General features: G+C 41.8%; 1 protein-coding gene across 12 annotated transcripts in view; it reads right to left on the reverse strand.

Moving 5' to 3' along the window:
* The window catches only part of BIRC6 (baculoviral IAP repeat containing 6), a 236,286-nt gene extending 223,470 nt beyond the window's left edge, over positions 1-12,816 (reverse strand). For 10 of the 12 annotated variants that reach the window (XM_087436940.1, XM_087436939.1, XM_014781248.2 and 7 more), the window contains exon 1: positions 12,456-12,815. In XM_087436940.1, coding sequence (XP_087293066.1) covers positions 12,456-12,774 — 319 coding nt within the window. In that variant the 5' untranslated portion in view covers positions 12,775-12,815. Of the gene's footprint in view, positions 1-7,581; positions 7,664-12,455 lie in introns of all 12 variants that reach the window. The other 2 variants (XM_087436941.1, XR_001389958.2) reach the window with 2 other exon arrangements.
* Positions 12,817-17,108: the final 4,292 nt, after the last annotated feature.

The raw sequence follows: 17,108 nt of genomic DNA on the forward strand, positions 1-17,108 counted from the left end.
TCCGTCCAACGCGAGGCCGAGTCCCACGTACAGCAACTAAAAGGATGTGAACCTATGACATACAACTATCTACTGGGGCTTTGGGGGGAAAAAACTGAATAAATAAAATCTTTAAAAAAAAAAAAAAAAAAAAATAGGCAGAGGAAATGAACAGACACTTCTCCAAAGAAGATATACAGATGGCCAATGGGCATATGAAAAGATGTTCATCACTAATCATCAGGGAAATGCAAATCAAAACAACACTAAGATATCACCTCACACCCGTTAGAATGGCTATAATCACCAAGACAAAAAACAACAAATGTTGGAGAGGTTGTGGAGAAACAGGAACCCTCATTCACTGATGGTGGGAATGCAAACTGGTGCAGCCTCTATGGAAAACGGTATGGAGATTCCTCAAAAAACTAAAAATGGAAATACTCTATGATCCAGCTATCCCACTACTGGGAATCTATCCAACGAACCTGAAATCAACAATCCAAAGAAGCTTATGCACCCTTATGTTCATTGCAGCATTATTCACAATAGCCAAGAAGTGGAAGCAACCCAAGTGTCCCTCAACTGATGACTGGATCAAGAAGATGTGGTATGTATATACAAAGGAATACTACTCAGCCATAAAAAAAGACAAAATCATCCCATTTGCAACAACATGGATGGACCTGGAGGGTATTATGTTAAGTGAAATAAGCCAGAAAGAAAAAGACAAACACTGCATGATTTCACTCATATGTGGAATATAAACCAACACACAGACAGAGCGAACTGTACGGTGGTTATCAGAAGCAAAGGGGGGGCGTGGGCACAAGGGGCGAAGGGAGGCATTTATACGGTGACTGACAAACAATAATGTACAACCAAAATTTCATAATGTTATAAACTACTAAGATATCAACAAAAAATTAAAAATTAAAAAAGAAAAAAAACTTCTCTCTGTTCCTTGAATTCACCACGTTTTTCAAGACCAACATGTCTCTGCATAAGCAAGAACCTTAGCATAAGATGATCATCCCTATAACATTCCCTCCCACCATCTTATTTTTCAAAACTGATTATACAAGCAACCTCCTTTGCGAAGCCTTCTGTATTTCCCTCAGGTTGAAGAAACTCCTTCCTCTGTACTCACACAGCATTCTGCATATCTACAGTCATGCATCACTTAACAACAGGGATACATTCTGAGAAATGCGTCGTTAGGCAATTTCACTGTTGTGCAAACATCACAGTGTACTTACACAAACTTAGGTGGGATAGCCTACTACACACTTAGGCTATATGGTATAGCCTATTGCTTCTAGGCTACAAACCTGTATAGCATATTACTGTACTGAATGTCATAGGCAACCATAACACAATGGTAAGTGTTTGTGTATCCAAACATATCTAAGCATGGAAAACGTACAGTAAAAATATGGTATAAAAGATAAAAAACGGTACACCTGTATAGGGAACTTACCATGAATGGAGCTTGCAGGACAGGAAGTTGCTCACTGAGTGAGTGGTGAGTGAATGTGAAGGCCTAGGACATTACTGTACACTACTGTAGACTTTATAAACACTGTACACTTGGGCTACACTAAATTTATTTTTAAAAATATTTTCTTTCTTCAATAATAAATTAGCCTTAGCTTACTGTAACTTTTTTACTTTATAAACTTTTTAGTTTTTTTTTAAACTTTTTGACTTTTTTGTAACACCACTTAGTTTAAAACACAAACACATTGTATAGCTGTACAAAAATATTTTCTTGTTTTACTGTCTTGTTCTATAAGCTTTTTACTATTTAAAAATTTTTTTTTTTTTTACTTTTTAAACTTTTTTGTGAAAAACTAAGACACAAACACACACATTAGCCTAGGCCTACACAGGGTCAAGATCATCAATATCACTGTCTTCCACTTGCACATTCTGTCTCACTGGAAGGTCTTTAGGGGCAATAACACACATGGAGCTGTCATCTCCCATGATAACAATGCCTTCTTCTGGAATACCTCCTGAAGGACCTGCCTGAGCCTCTTCTTGAGGAGGTGTCACTCTTTTCAGAAATATGTCTGTGGTGGCTTCCTTTGTTTCTTTTTTTCATTATAATTTTGCTTTAAGCAGATACTGCACCATGAACATTCCTCTCTATTAATGAAAACCTTTCGATGTTAGGGTCCGTGTTTTCAAACTTTTTAAGGAGCTTGCTGAGGTGTGCAAAGCTTCTGCTAAACCTTTCATTGTAAATTTTCTTGAGGGTTCTTCTTTTTCTTCTCCTGCAGCTTCCTTTTCTCCTACATATTCTTTAGCTATGCATCACTGCTCCAGCTCCAACAACTCCTCATTAGTCAATTCCTCAGAAACCACCTCAAGGAGCTCCTCAATGTCATCCTCATCCACATCCAGATTAAAGTTGTTTGCCATCTCAAACAAACAGCTTTGTTGATTTTTGCAACCTCTTCACCCTTAGCAAATCCTTTCAAGTCATGGACGAACCACCTGAATGTCTTCTTCCGGATGCCATTCATACACTCCTTGGTGACATCACCCCAAGCCCAAGCAAGGTTCTTGATGCAGTCATAGATGTTGTAATCCTTCCAGAATCGCATCAGTGTCTTCTCAGTGTCTTCCCCAGTTGCAGCAATACCCTGGGCAAAGCTCCTCCTCAGGCAGTAGGCCTTAGAAGCTGCTCTAACTCCTTGACCATTGGTTAGATCAAAGAGGTGGTATTTGGAGGGAGAAACATTGCTTTGATATTAGGATGATGATCACCAATAAAAGGAGGATGTCCAGGAGCATTATCAACAATAAGCAAAATCTTGAAAGGTCTGTTATTCTCCAAAAAGTACTTCTCCATTTCACTGGCACAGCAATTCAGGAGGGCATCTTGGAAGTGGAGGTGGGTCATCCAAGACTTCTTATTGCTCCTGAAGTACACCAGCAGTGTGTGCTTACTGATAGGCTTGAAGGTCCTGGGGTTCTCACTGTGCCAGATCACAAAGGGTTTGAATTTCTAGCCTGTAACACTGTCCCCAAGCAAGACTGCTATCCTGTCCTTAAAAGCCTTGAACCCTGGCACTGACTTGGCCTCCTTATGGATGAAAGTCCTTTCAGGCATCCATTTCCAGAATAGGGAGGTTGCATCCATACTGAATATTTGCTCTGGCAAGTAATATTCCTCCACAATAAGCTTATCTAAAGTTTCCAAAAATTCTTCAGCCGCCTTCACATCAGCACTCACAGACTCACCACTTATTTTCACATTATGTAATGAATAACGATTCTGAAATTGTTTAAACCACTCAGAGCTAGCAGTAAATTCAACACCGTACTCAGGTCCAGCCTTTTCTTTCAACATTGCAAACAAACTTTTTGCTCTGGCCGTGATCATCATGGTGCTGAGAGGGATACGTCTCTGTGTCTGGTCTTCAACCCAGATCCTTAGAAGTTTCTCCATGTCTGATATAGGACCTTCTTGAATTTTGTTAGTCTCGTTAACTTCAATGAAGCAGATCCTTGAACAGCTTCTGTCACCTTATTCTTGTTCTTCAAGATCATAGTTATGGTGGAATGGGACATGCCTGACTGGAGAGCAATAACCGTCACTGATTTTCCATCTTTGTAGTCCTTAATCATTTTTAATTTCCAGATCAATTACTCGACGTGGCTTCTTTCTTGCAACATTAGCTGTGGGTTTTGTACACTTAGGGGCCACGATGAACAAAATAACACGACATTAAATCAAGCACAAAAGAAAGTGATGCAGGGCCGGCCCCGTGGCTTAGCGGTTAAGTGCGTGCGCTCCGCTGCTGGCGGCCCAGGTTTGGATCCCGGGTGCGCACCAACGCACCGCTTCTCCAGCCATGCTGAGGCTGCGTCCCACATACAGCAACCAGAAGGATGTGCAGCTATGACATACAACTATCTACTGGGGCTTTGGGGGAAAAAAAATAAATAAATTATAAAAAAGAGAGAAAGTGATGCAATCAAGAGACATGATAAACAGGAGATGTGCGAGGCTGCCGCCAGTGTAATACGGTGCACTGTTTTACAGTAAACTTCTTCTTAAAAGTAGAAAGAGTACACTCTAAAATAACAAAAAAATGTATAGGAGAGTAAATACATAAACCAGTAACATAGTCATCTATTATCAAGCATTATGTACTGTACATAACTGTATGTGCTATACTTTTACACAACTGGCGGCGCAGTAGGTTTGTTTATACCAGCATCACTACAGACGTGAGTGATGCCTTGTGCTATGACATCATGACGGCGACAGCACGATGGCTACATCACAACAGCTACGACAACACTAGGTGATAAGAATTTTTCAGCTCTGGGCCGGCCCCGTGGCTTAGCGATTAAGTGCACGCGCTCCACTACTGGCGGCCCGGGTTCAGATCCCGGGCACGCACCTACGCACCGCTTCTCCGGACATGCTGAGGCCACGTCCCACATACAGCAACTAGAAGGATGTGCAACTATGACATACAGCTATCTACTGGGGCTTTGGAGAAAAAAAAAGGAGGAGGATTGGCAACAGATGTTAGCTCAGAGCCGGTCTTCCTCAGCAAAAAGAGGATTAGCATGGATGTTAGCTCAGGGCTGATCTTCCTCACAAAAGAAAAAAAAAAAAAGAATTTTTCAGCTCCATTAAATCTTATGGGACCACCGTGGTACATGCGGTCTGTCGCTGACCAGAACATATTTACGTGGTGCATGACTGTATATGATAGTACATTTGCTAAAATGGTTTACCTAAAAGCATCACCAAGTATGCACTCAAAGGCCAAAATGTTGCCTTAATTATTCTGTGCTCCCATGCCTAGCACATGTTCAATAAATGTGTGAATGAATACCAATCAACCAGCTCTTCACATCATCTCACTCTTTTAACAATTTCAAGTCCAAAATCAATTAACTCATATAGTTTATATCTCTCCTATAATACAAAAATTATTACTCTTATGTTTATTAGATTTCAGCTGGTCACATTTTCACACACATGGAAAAGTGGAAGAAAAACAGAACATTGCAATTTCAACAGAATATCTGTACCAAAAACATCTACTACACTCGGCAAACTCAAATAGCCACTGCTACCACAAGAATTAAAAAAATAAACTTAGCACATACTATATACCAGGCACTGTTCTACATGCTTTACATATATCAACTCATTTTAATTCTTATAACCATCTTATGAGGTAGATACTATCATCCTCATTTTATAGATGAACTTCAAGATCAACAGAACCAAGACTTAAGCCCAAGCTGTGTGGTTCCAGAGGCTGATTTCTTACACTGCCTCTCATTAATAAGTCTAAAACTACTAAAACAAGAGTAGGATAAATTCTCTGCTAGAACAAAACCATCTTTGAACATTCAATAGTTAGGAAAACCTGAGACATGAACGTAAAAATTTGGATAAATATAGAGGATCTTAAAAACATAGCAAAAAATATATATTAAAAAAGTCTTAATATAAACTCACTCTAATTAATTATAGTAAAATGTTTTGCTAATAAAACAGCAATCTTTGACATAAGATAGGTCATCATGTAGCATTATTAAAGTCAGTCAACTGAAACAGAGCCAAAGTACGTACCCATAGCCCACAACAAGATTCTCCGAATTGAGTTTTTATTAAAAAACTCAGATGTATCCAGAAGACAACCACCTTCTAGGGCTACTGAAATCCCAACTCTATACCATGTTTATTATCTCTCATAGAAGAATAATTGAGACTAGGAAGGCTGCACGTACCAAGGTTAGTCAGGAAATACGAAGTGGGTTGAATCATTTATAACTTCCAAAACTGAGACCTACAGGAAGATTTTGTATTTTATCCAAATTAATGTATGCCTAATTCAGAAGTAGTAAGAAAAATATTTTCCACCTCTAACAAAGTGATAAGTATGAGTTTTATCCATAAAATTTATTTCTTGAGGACTACGCAGGCTAACCTAATTGGTTTTCCATATTCCAAGACTTCCTGGAACAGGCAGCTCTGGGCGTTAAGTCTGAACAAGAAACTGTCATTTCAGACAATAAATAAATAAGAATTTACTCAATCTGAATTTCACTGCAAATGGAATACAATGATCTTTTTCTCATTTATGACTTCTATACAAACTTCTCAAATCCAAGTCAATGTCTATATAGAAAAAAAGAGATTCATAAAGAAATGTAAAACTAGAATGTTTGTCTATAAACACTGAGCAGCTCTGGAGTTTCCCCTTTTTCCCCATGACAGAGATCTGGAACCCACTTCAGAAACTGAAGAGGCATGATTTCCTCTTACACATATGCTACAATATCCATTGATCAACACCCACACACATATATCTTCATTTACTTATGTAAATATACTACATGAAAAATCCGTATATACACAGAACTAGTACTACAACAGTCTTAACTTCATTCTGACATTTAGCCACACCAATACACTAGAAGATATTTATCCAAATATAAATAATATTTGTTATCAACATTTATACTTCCATCTACACTTGAATGATACCTGTCTATCCTCTGTATATAAACAATAAGTCAGTGAACATTTTTTAAAGTAATAATGAGGAGCATGGCAATACTAAGCACTCACAAGGCTTAAGAGAATTAGCATTCACTGTGTACCTACTATGCATATGCAAGTAGTGTTAGGCACTTTAAATATGTTTACCACTTAATCTTCACAACCATTCTGTTAAACATTAACCTTAACTTACAAATGAGGAAGCTGAAGTTCAGGAAGTTTAGGTAGTAAGTGAGTTAGTAAGTGAGCTAAAATTCAAAATTCAGGACTACCAAAACTTTATGCCCATTCTCTCCACATGCCCTCAAAAAAGTTTATACAAAAACAAACAATATCAAATGTACTATACTTAGGGGAGGAGGAGTGCTAATTCAGGAATCAAAAGAACACACCACCAGCCGTAATTAAATAAATAAGCAAATGCTGAACAAATTAACATTACCTTACTCTTATATCAAAGCAAAAACTATATGGATTCTGCAGGATGGTGAAAGGTGGTAAATCAGAAAAAATTCCTAAGAAGTTCAAATTTGGGGTTAAGTTCAAAAGATTTAACAGAGAATATCAAAAGGTTTAAGTAAAAAAGAAAAGAAAAAAGGGTATTTACAGAGATTTACAAGTAAATAAATGTTTTTTGAACAGTAAACACACTGTTATAAGCACTTTATATGTATTAACACTTAATCATCACAATTAGTACAATTATCATCCCCATTTTGCAAATGGGGAAACTGGAACAGAAATGTTAAATAATTTAGTCAAAGTTACACAGTTAAATTTGGGGGGGGAGGGACCCAGAAACTGGGATCTTAACCCAAGCCATCTGTCTCCAAAACCAGGCTCTTTCCTAACTGTTATGCTAAACTGCATGAACAAACAATAGCTACAGAGAGAGACATATCTAGTAATATAAACAATATGGTCAAAGTCGCTTATGTAGAGCTATTTTGATTTTTAAAACTCGAAGTCCACAAAAAAGCATATGAAAAGATGTTCAACATCATACGTCATTGGGGAATTGCAAATTAAAACAACAATGAGATATCACTACACACCTATTAGAATGGCCACAATCCAAGACACTGACAACATCAAATGTTGACGAGGATATGGTGCAACAGGAACTTTCATTCATTGCTGCTGGGAATGCAAAATGGTACAGCCACTTTAGAAGACAGTTTGGCAGTTTCTTACAAAACTAAACATACTCCTACCATACAATCCAGCAGTCATGCTCCTTGGTATTTACGCAAATGAAGTGAAAACTTACATCCACACAAAAACCTGCACACAAATATTTATAGCAGCTTTATTCAGAACTGCCACAACCTGGAAGCAACCAAGATGTCCTTCAATAGGTGAATGGATAAATAAACTGTGGTACATCCAGACAACGGAATATTATTCAATGCTAAAAAGAAATGAGCTATCAAGCCATGGAAAGACATGAACGAAACTTAAATGCATATTACTAAGTGAAAGAAGCCAAACTGAAAAGGCTACATACTGTATGATTCCAACTATAGGACATTCCAGAAAAGGCAAAACTATGGAGACAGAAAAAGATCAGTGGTTGCCAGGAAGTAGGGGGTATGGAAGGGTGAAACGGCAGTGCACAGAGGATTTTTAGGGCAGTGAAACTACTCTGTATGATAAGTCATATATATTTGTCAGAATCCATAGAATGTACAGCATTAAGAGTGAACCCTGGGCCAGCCCCGTGGCTTAGCGGTTAAATGTGCGCGCACCGCTACTGGCGGCCCGGGTTCGGATCCCGGGTGCGCACCAACGCCCCGCTTCTCCGGCCATGCTGAGGCAGTGTCCCACATACAGCAACTAGAAGGATGTGCAACTATGGCATACAACTATCTGCTGGGGCTTTGGGGGGAAAAAAAGGAGGAGGATTGGCAATAGATGTTAGCTCAGAGCCGGTCTTCCTCAGCAAAAAGAGGAGGATTAGCATGGATGTTAGCTCAGGGCTGATCTTCCTCACACACACACACACAAAAGAGTGAACCCTAATGTAAACTATGGACTTTGGACGATAATGATGTGCTAATGCAAGCTGACTGATTCTAACAAACATATCATCGTGATGCCAGATGTTGACAGTGAGGGAGGTTGTGTGTGCTTAGGGGCAGGGGCTATATGGGGATTCTGTACTTTCTGCTCAATTTTACTATGAACCTAAAACTGCTCTAAAAAGTTGAGTCTACTTAAGAAAAAAAAAAAAAGCCAAAGAAGATGTTTATTTAGCAGTTAGTACATAAGGAAGCATCCATTTAACATACTCATTAGTATACACACACCAAATCAAAAATATTTATCAATATTTTGTACTAGGCATCTTGGGAAAGGGATATAAACAAGTAGACAAGGTTCCTTCCCACAAGGAGTTCAAAATATAGTTAAACATACACCACATATTCACAAAAAGCTAAATAAAATGGAATTTAAATAGTTCAAGACAGAAAACATACCACAAACAGTAAGTTGCAAAATTACTAAAATAGACCTTAATAGGACATTATGTGCTTAGGGGTTCAGTGGATCACTTCAGGCTAAAAGAATCAGGAAGTTGAGATCTGCTCTAGGTCTTGAAAAATGGATAAGATTTGTCTAATTGTCTAGAGGGAATTGGTGCATTCGAAGTAAGAGCAAAACTACTGGAGTTAGGAAAGGAAATTAAATGAACCAGTTTCACAAAACAAAGAGACAAGACTAGAGAGACTGGTAGAGGCCAGAGCATGGAAGTCACTCAACGGCAAGCCAAGGAATCAGCACGGAGACTCAGAAATCTTAACTCTTCGACACCAACACGGAGCCAATACTTGCCTAACCTATGTATATACTGATAGCTCTTAATCCAATGAAAGAGTATTTATAAACATTTTATGTCAGATACAGATAATTTGAAGATATATACTGGTACACATAGTTAAAAATTCGCCATCTTTGCCACCCAAATGAATACATATACATACCAGTCTTGCTCCCATTCTTTGATTTCCAATCTACACTAATAAGCTATCCATAATGCTGTAAACTGAACTCATGCACAAGAAACACTACTCTATCATCCAATAAAGCTCTATATGGTTACACCATTCTCTACCCCCTCAAACAAAGATGTCTTTCCTCTAGGGTAAGAAAGAAGGTGGCTCACTGCCCATGAACTGGAAAGAGGGGTCATATTAGGACCATGGTCACCACTGGCACCTTCTCCTCATTCTATTTATAGGATTGTTACCCTCTACTAATCTTTAAAAGCACACCTACTAAATATCTGTATATTCCAGGCAAAACATAAAATGCAGCATTCTCTCCTCAATCATCTGAATAGATGACATACACAGGACCCTATACAATCTCTGGTAATTATTATTAATACCATGCACTTCTCATATAAGAAAACATTTCAGAATTTGCCCACTGTTACTTTCAAATTTTTCTGTAATCCTTCTATGTTGTTTGCCATAAGCTTTTCTACACATTTTTAATCACATATTCAATCTTCAATGCATGGGCACCTGCAATTGTATTCAATCTCAAACTTTTCCAATTAACAAATACCCCAACATACCCCAACTAAGTTATCCCAAATCAGTGCTACGTTTTACGCAACTACCTTTACACTTATACACCTAAAACCCTCCCCTTTAGTAATCTACCATTAGAGTGACTATTTTCTTCCCTTTTATGAACAGGCACATACACATATGTCCAATTTCCCCAACCATTTATAACAAACTTTAGCACACAGTATTTTTCTCAAACATGGCCTCCAGAGATAAAAACACCTCGTGAGATTCCTCTCTCTATCAAAAACATTTTAAAACTTCTAATGTGGCTTTTTCCAGAAATCCAAAGACATATACTATGATACCACTTATTCAAAGTTTAAAATCATGAAAGACAATATTGGACATTTTTTAAAGACTCAAGCATATACTAAAAAACATGAAGACATGTAAGAAAATGATAAAACCAAATTAAGGATAGTACTCATGAGGGAGGAAGGGTTGGAGGAATGAAATCCAGGAGGGACACAGGAGGCTTCAACTCTATTTTGGGGGGGGGGGGATCAGCCCTGTGCTAACATCTGCCAACCCTCCTCTTTTTTTGCTGAGGAAGACTGGCCCTGGGCTAACATCGTGCCTCATCTTCCTCCACTTTATATGGGACGCCGCCACAGCATGGCTTAACAAGCGGTGTGTTGGTGCGTGCCTGGCATCCAAACCGGCGAACCCCGGGCCACCGCAGCGGAACTCGCGCACTTAACCGCTTGTGCCACCGGCCCGACCCCTTCAACTCTATTTTTAATGTTTTATTTCTTCAACTGAGACAGGGATACATGGTTGTTCATCATCATTATTCTTTATATCTTTCCGCAAATCCTTTCAGATGAGTTTAAGAAGAAAGATATCCAATTACTAATGAGTATCTCCCTCTCATACATAGTGACAAGCTGTTAGGTCCACGTCCAATTACCTGCTCCTTGCTACACCCGGGACACCCCTCCTGTCCTTTACCTAAGCCAAAAAAAGAAAAATTACAAGCCTACAACCCAAAATTTTCTCTTAGACATATCTTAGATATGCTACAGATTTATATTCTATAACTATACACAATCCATTTCTTTCACAGCTCTCTCATCAATAAAAATTAAATCTCTATATCCCTAAATTGCCATCTACTCATAAGCGCCTTATTACTCACACAGTAACCAGAATAACGACCTTTCCTTATTTGTCTATGTGAAAATACAAGTGAATTGGTAGATCACATAACTACTTCCACTCGGCTAAATGGAGAAAAGTGTATATATTATATCCCTGTACATAAATCTAAGTCACTCATATAGTAACTTTTCAATCTCAATTTATAACATCTAAATTAAGCCACTTATTTAACCGCAAATGAAATGTCATCTCAGCCAAACGTAACTTGGCCAGGGCAATTCCAAAACACTCCACTCCAGTCCACTGAGCGTTTACCTCATGCATACTAGAAGTCTCATCCCTGGACCAATGTTTATACCACCCAGAACTGCTCTCCTCCATTGGGGAGACGCAGACATACCTCCCAACCCCAACTTTCGGCTTGCTGGGGTAAAACAAGTAGAGAGAACCTTAAGTGTCACCGCATTACTAACCCAAAGGAGTCTATAATTCATAGACCACAGGTCCTGAGTTTCTCGTCACTGGGGAGTAGAAGCTGGAATCTTAGAGCTAAGGGACAAGGTGTAGTCTTCCATGGCGTCCGCCAGAGTCCTAAAGTCGTCGACGGAACAGTTCAGGCAGCTGGCCCGCCTACTTCCCTCCCCACCCCCACTCCGGGCCCACCCCACCCCCATCCCGGGCGCGAGGCACGCCGGACATCCCAGCACCTGCGCGTCCCAGAAACAGCCAGTATCCACTTCTCTCCCCCGGAGGGAAGGGCTTGGATGCTGGCTCTGACGCTCGCCATCGGCCACCAGCCTCTCACATCGGGCCCAACCCTCCGACCCTTTCGCTTTCTTTTCTGGCCGAAAGCAATACCGACACCTTCTCCAGGACCTACCCCCGGGCCCGGCCTTCTCCGGGGCCGAGCTCCGAGGCCTTCTCACCTCTCCCAGAGGACCAACCTACAACCGGACGCTCAAGGCCCGAAGGGAACTCCCACCCCTCCCCGACTCGCCTGTCTTTCCTTGCCAGCTGCAGCCGCTGAAATAGCCAAGTCGTAAGGTCCTTCTCCATCAGCTTCCGGGCCTCCCTTCACAGCCAAGCTTGAGCCCCCAGCCCTGCTCTCTGCCACCCCGCTCCCGTCACGCCGCTTCCCCTCCTCCGGAGGCCGAGCCCCGGAGCTGGGCGGCTTCCTTCCCCGGCATCCGCGGGCCTGGCTCCTCCCGCGGCCGGTCCGGCCCCCGCCCGGCGCGCCGCACACTCACCGCCGAGCGCCGAGGCCTGCAGGGTGGCCCCCGAGGTGCCGTCGATGACTTTGATGGTCCCGCGACTGGTGACGGCCAGGATGGCGTTGAGCGCCGGGTGGTAGGAGAGGCTGTGTAGCCCGTCGGCGTCGCAGCGCATGCAGCCGTCCCGTAGCACCAGCCACTCCGAGACCCCGGCCGCTCCCGACCCCGCCGCCGACGAGCAGCCCGGGCCCGAGGCCGCCGCAGCCGCCATCTTCCGGCCTGCGCTCAGCACAATCACACTGGGAAGCGGCTCAGTGACAGTCCCGGGAGGTGCACCACCACCGCCAGTCACCATCCGGGGCCAGGGGGCAAGCGGAGCGCGTTAGCCGGAAGTGAAGTCAGGCGCCGGCGCGCACGCGGGACGTCGGCCGCGCGCCCGGAGGGGCGAAGCTCGGAGGGAGGCTGGCGGGGGAGGGGGCGAGGAAGCGAAAGAGACGGAGGCGGGGCCGGGGGCGGCAGGCGGGCGGGTGGAGCATGCGCGGGAGGGCTCGCGCGTGCCACGCGCCCCGGGTCCGGCCAGCTCCGCGTTCGCAACCTCCCAGTTTCTTTTTCCGAGCCGCGGGAGTGGCCGCTGCCTGGGCTCCGCCCCGCTCCCTTGCTCCTGTTGGGGTGGGGGGAGTTGGGCTCCGTGTATTTCCGCTAGGCGCGGGCCCGGTCCGTGTGACCTGTCTGAGATGCCCTGGGGCCCTTTGCTGCCGTTCCAGCTGCTCTCGGACGGTTCCCAGCACGCGTGGTGCAGCTATTTGGCGGTGTCGGAAGGAGACCTCAGGGTCTGGGCCGCGGCTCTAGGCTGACACTAAGCCGGCTGAAAACCCTCTCGTATGGGTTTGGAGAAACCGAACGACCTCCCCAAGCCCGTGCCTGTTGCAACGCCCCAGATAAGAGGTGCTGGAAGCATATAATTAAGCCTAGTTTCTCTATCCACATTCCAGACAATTCGAGTTACGTGAATTAATAGGTGTCTTTGGGTGTTGTGGGGCGAGACAGGAGTTATAAATTTACTAATAATCCCCCTTTGGAGAATGACAATGCATTTCTTTTTTTTACTTTTTATTTCGGAATAATTATTAGAGTCACAGTTAGTTGCAAATATAGTACAGACGTCTGTGGTCTGCCTCCCCAAAACCCATAACGCGTTATCTATGAGAAAAACATTGGACAAACATTGAAGGACATTCTATAAAATACCTGACTAATACTTCTATAAGATAGAACAGAGAGGTGTGGCTTACCCAGTTCCCCCCAGTGGTTACATGTTACATAATTCTAGTACAATATCAAAAGCAGGGATTTGGTATTAAAATGATATGTGTACAGTTCTATGTCATTTTATAACGTAGATTCGTGCAGCACAATCAAGATATACAGAATTGTATGTTCTGTGTATTTGGGATCATTATATTATCTTGGGAAGTCTAATTTCCTCTTCCTTAAAACCTAATAAAAGTGCTGTTGTGAGCATTAAGAATCATTTGTAAAATGTGTAGAATCACATCTGACATACAGTAGGTGCTCAAGACAAGTTATGAACGTTAATTGCCTTCCCATATTCTTGCTGACTTCCTTCAGGAAATCTTCCTGGATTATCCCAACCACACATCTTAAACCTGTTTATTCATATGCAAAGTTGTATTTATATAATCTATATATTCATTCCATTTTGGAATGGCAAATATGCCATTTTTATCTGATGTTGAGAGGCAACATATAATAAAGTGGAAAAATACCCAGGTATTAAAGTCTAAATGAATGATTTTGAGTCACTGTGGCTTCATTTATCAGCTCTATCTATGAACCTGGGCAAGTCCCTTAAACATTCTGAGAATGTTTCACAAAGTGTCAAGTGGAGATGATAAAGTTATTTGTCCTACTTAGGTTTGTTACAAGTGCTGGTGAAACTACTTTTAAAAATGGAAACAGGTTAAATGGCTTGTCCAGAGCCTCACAGCTTGTACCCTGAGGAGGTGGTAACAGCAAGCTAGAGTTTGAACTCAGGCGGTTTGACTCCAGGACCCATACTCCTAACAACCCTCCTGCTCAAAACTTCAGTGCCTTGAGGTAAATAAAGGAATGCAAATAATCAAATCTAAGTGTCACTGGGGGTGTCCTCCTGAAACAGCTTTTTAAATCTCAGGACACAAGCGGAAACTAAAATCTGCCATTTCAAAGTTTTTTCTCTCAAGACCCATTTGAGCCAAACTTTTCCGTTAATCTGAAAGGTTCCCCTGAATAGGCCTTGAATGCAGATCAAGCCCCCGTGTTACTGAGAGGGAAAACAAACCAGTTACCCGAATACTAAATTTAAACTCAGTGTACTTTATTGTTGCACTATACTGAAAAGTATTGAGGCATAGTTTTGTCTGTTAGCCTGTTAAATTTTTTTGATTGGGAAAAAAAGATTTCTCTCTGAATTTAGACTGCTTTCACCTGTAAACCAGCATTCTCCAAAGCTAATTACCCAGAAGATGGTCTGAAATAAAACACTTCCATAATCAAAGAAATTTGGGGGCCGGCCCGGTGGCTTAGCGGTTAAGTGTGCGTGTTCTGCTGCTGGCGGCCCAGGGTTCCCATCCCGGGCGCGCACCCACGCACCGCTTCTCCGGCCATGCTGAGGCCGCATCCCACATACAGCAACTGGAAGGATGTGCAGCTATGACATACAACTATCTACTGGGGCTTTGGGGGGAAAATAAATAAATAAATAAAATTTAAAAAAAAAAAGAAATTTGGGAAATAGCTTCCCCTATATTTCCTCTCTTGGGCGATTTATAATACACATTAGCATATCAAAAGCTCTGAGACCTCCTATAATAAAGGATCCTTTAACCAGCATTTCACAAACTCCTGACCGCAGAATCCTGCGAAACAGTGTTTCAATGAACACTCTTTAGTGTAACTTGTTGCTTGTTTTCGTGGCTATGTGTTTTTGTTTGAGCACTTGCTGAGACCTCAAAGACTGCAGTTAAGTGTTTCAGGACCCAGGTTAAGCTTCCTTGAAGTGATCATAAAAATGAAACTGGGCAAGACTGGGTGAAGTTCAACATCAACTGTGTTGTTGTCTTTCTGCATGTGGAGTTGAGAGCAAATACGTCTGACATTGAAACTGTACTGATTTTCATGGTTAATCTATTTTGAAGTGATGACCTTTTGAGAGCCTCCAGCCAAACCATTCTGGGCATAGGTGGTGATTGCCTAAAGGAAGTAGAAATTCCCACTAACAATCATTCTGGAAAGAGGAAATCAAAAATGTGGACTCAGAAAGCAGACCTGATTGACACAGAAAAAACATTTGACAAAATCCAACACCCATTCAAGGGAAAAAAAAAACCTCTCAGCAAACTAAAAATAGAGGGAAATTTCCTAAACTTGATAAAAAGCATGTACAAAAAAACTGACAGCTAACAGCATATGTAATGGTAAAAGACTGAATGCTTTCCCTCTAAAATCAGGAACAAGTCAAGAATGTCCACTCTGGGCCGGCCCAGTGGCTTAGCGGTTGAGTGCACATGCTCCGCTGCTGGCAGCCTGGGTTCAGATCCGGGTCGTGCACCGACGCACCGCTTCTCTGGCCATGCTGAGGCCGCGTCCCACATACAGCAACTAGAAGGATGTGTAGCTATGACATACAACTATCTACTGGGGCTTTGGGGGGAAAATAAATAAATAAATAAAATCTTTAAAAAAAAAAAAAAAAGAATGTCCACTCTTACCACTCTTTTTCAACAAGTACTGGAAGTTCTGGAACTTAATGGAAGCCACTGCAACAAGGCAAGAAAAATTAATAAAAAACATAGAGAAAGAAAGAGGCGAGTTTTTCACTCCTGCCCCTCCCTTTCGCTTGTGCAGCCGCTGGTAGTGGGGGACCAGTCTTTAGTAGGAGGAGCAGAGGCTGAGGCCTAAAAGAGACAAGCTGCCTCAGAACTACAGATGATGATTGGCAGAGGAGCAAGCACGGGCTCTGGCTGAGTGGAGGCCTGTGTCTGGAGCTACATAGGAGCAGAGAGAGAGGCAAAACTGATTCTGGAGCTTACAGAGCAAACACTATCCCTGAAGATTCCCTGGTAAGTCCGAGGAGGACTCTGAATGGGTGGCTAAGGTCATGCCATAGGAGCTAGGATTTGGGCACATTTATAACACACTCCTGTGAAACCCAGAATACACACACACAAACACAATTGAGCCATATACAAACATTGCATAAAATAAACACGATGTAATAAGGGAATCTAAATTGAGGGAGAAAAAATCTTTGATGACAATAAAGGAATCTCTAAACTAAAAAAAAAAAAATTAGAAATCATCACCCTAATGCCCAAATTAATTAACTTCCCTACTGAAGTTTACAGAGAGATGTGCTTTGTCCCAAAGTAGTCTATGATAAAGATCTAATGATTTGTAATGGAAAGACTGATCTCCTAGGAATTTCTTCTATCTGGCATGATATTGACAGCCAGTATGTTTATCATTAAAATTCACTCTCAGGACAAAACCACAATGAGATACCACTTCACATTCATTAAGATGGCTACTATCAAAAAAAAAAAAAAACAGAAAATAAGTGTTGGCAAGGATGTGGAGAAATTGGAACCCTGTGCACTGTTGATGGGAATGTAAAATAGTACAACTGCT

This window comes from Ceratotherium simum, chromosome 11, assembly GCF_057802395.1.
Source record: "Ceratotherium simum simum isolate JZ-2026a chromosome 11, ASM5780239v1, whole genome shotgun sequence".
In the NCBI taxonomy this organism is placed as follows: Eukaryota; Metazoa; Chordata; class Mammalia; order Perissodactyla; family Rhinocerotidae; genus Ceratotherium; species Ceratotherium simum.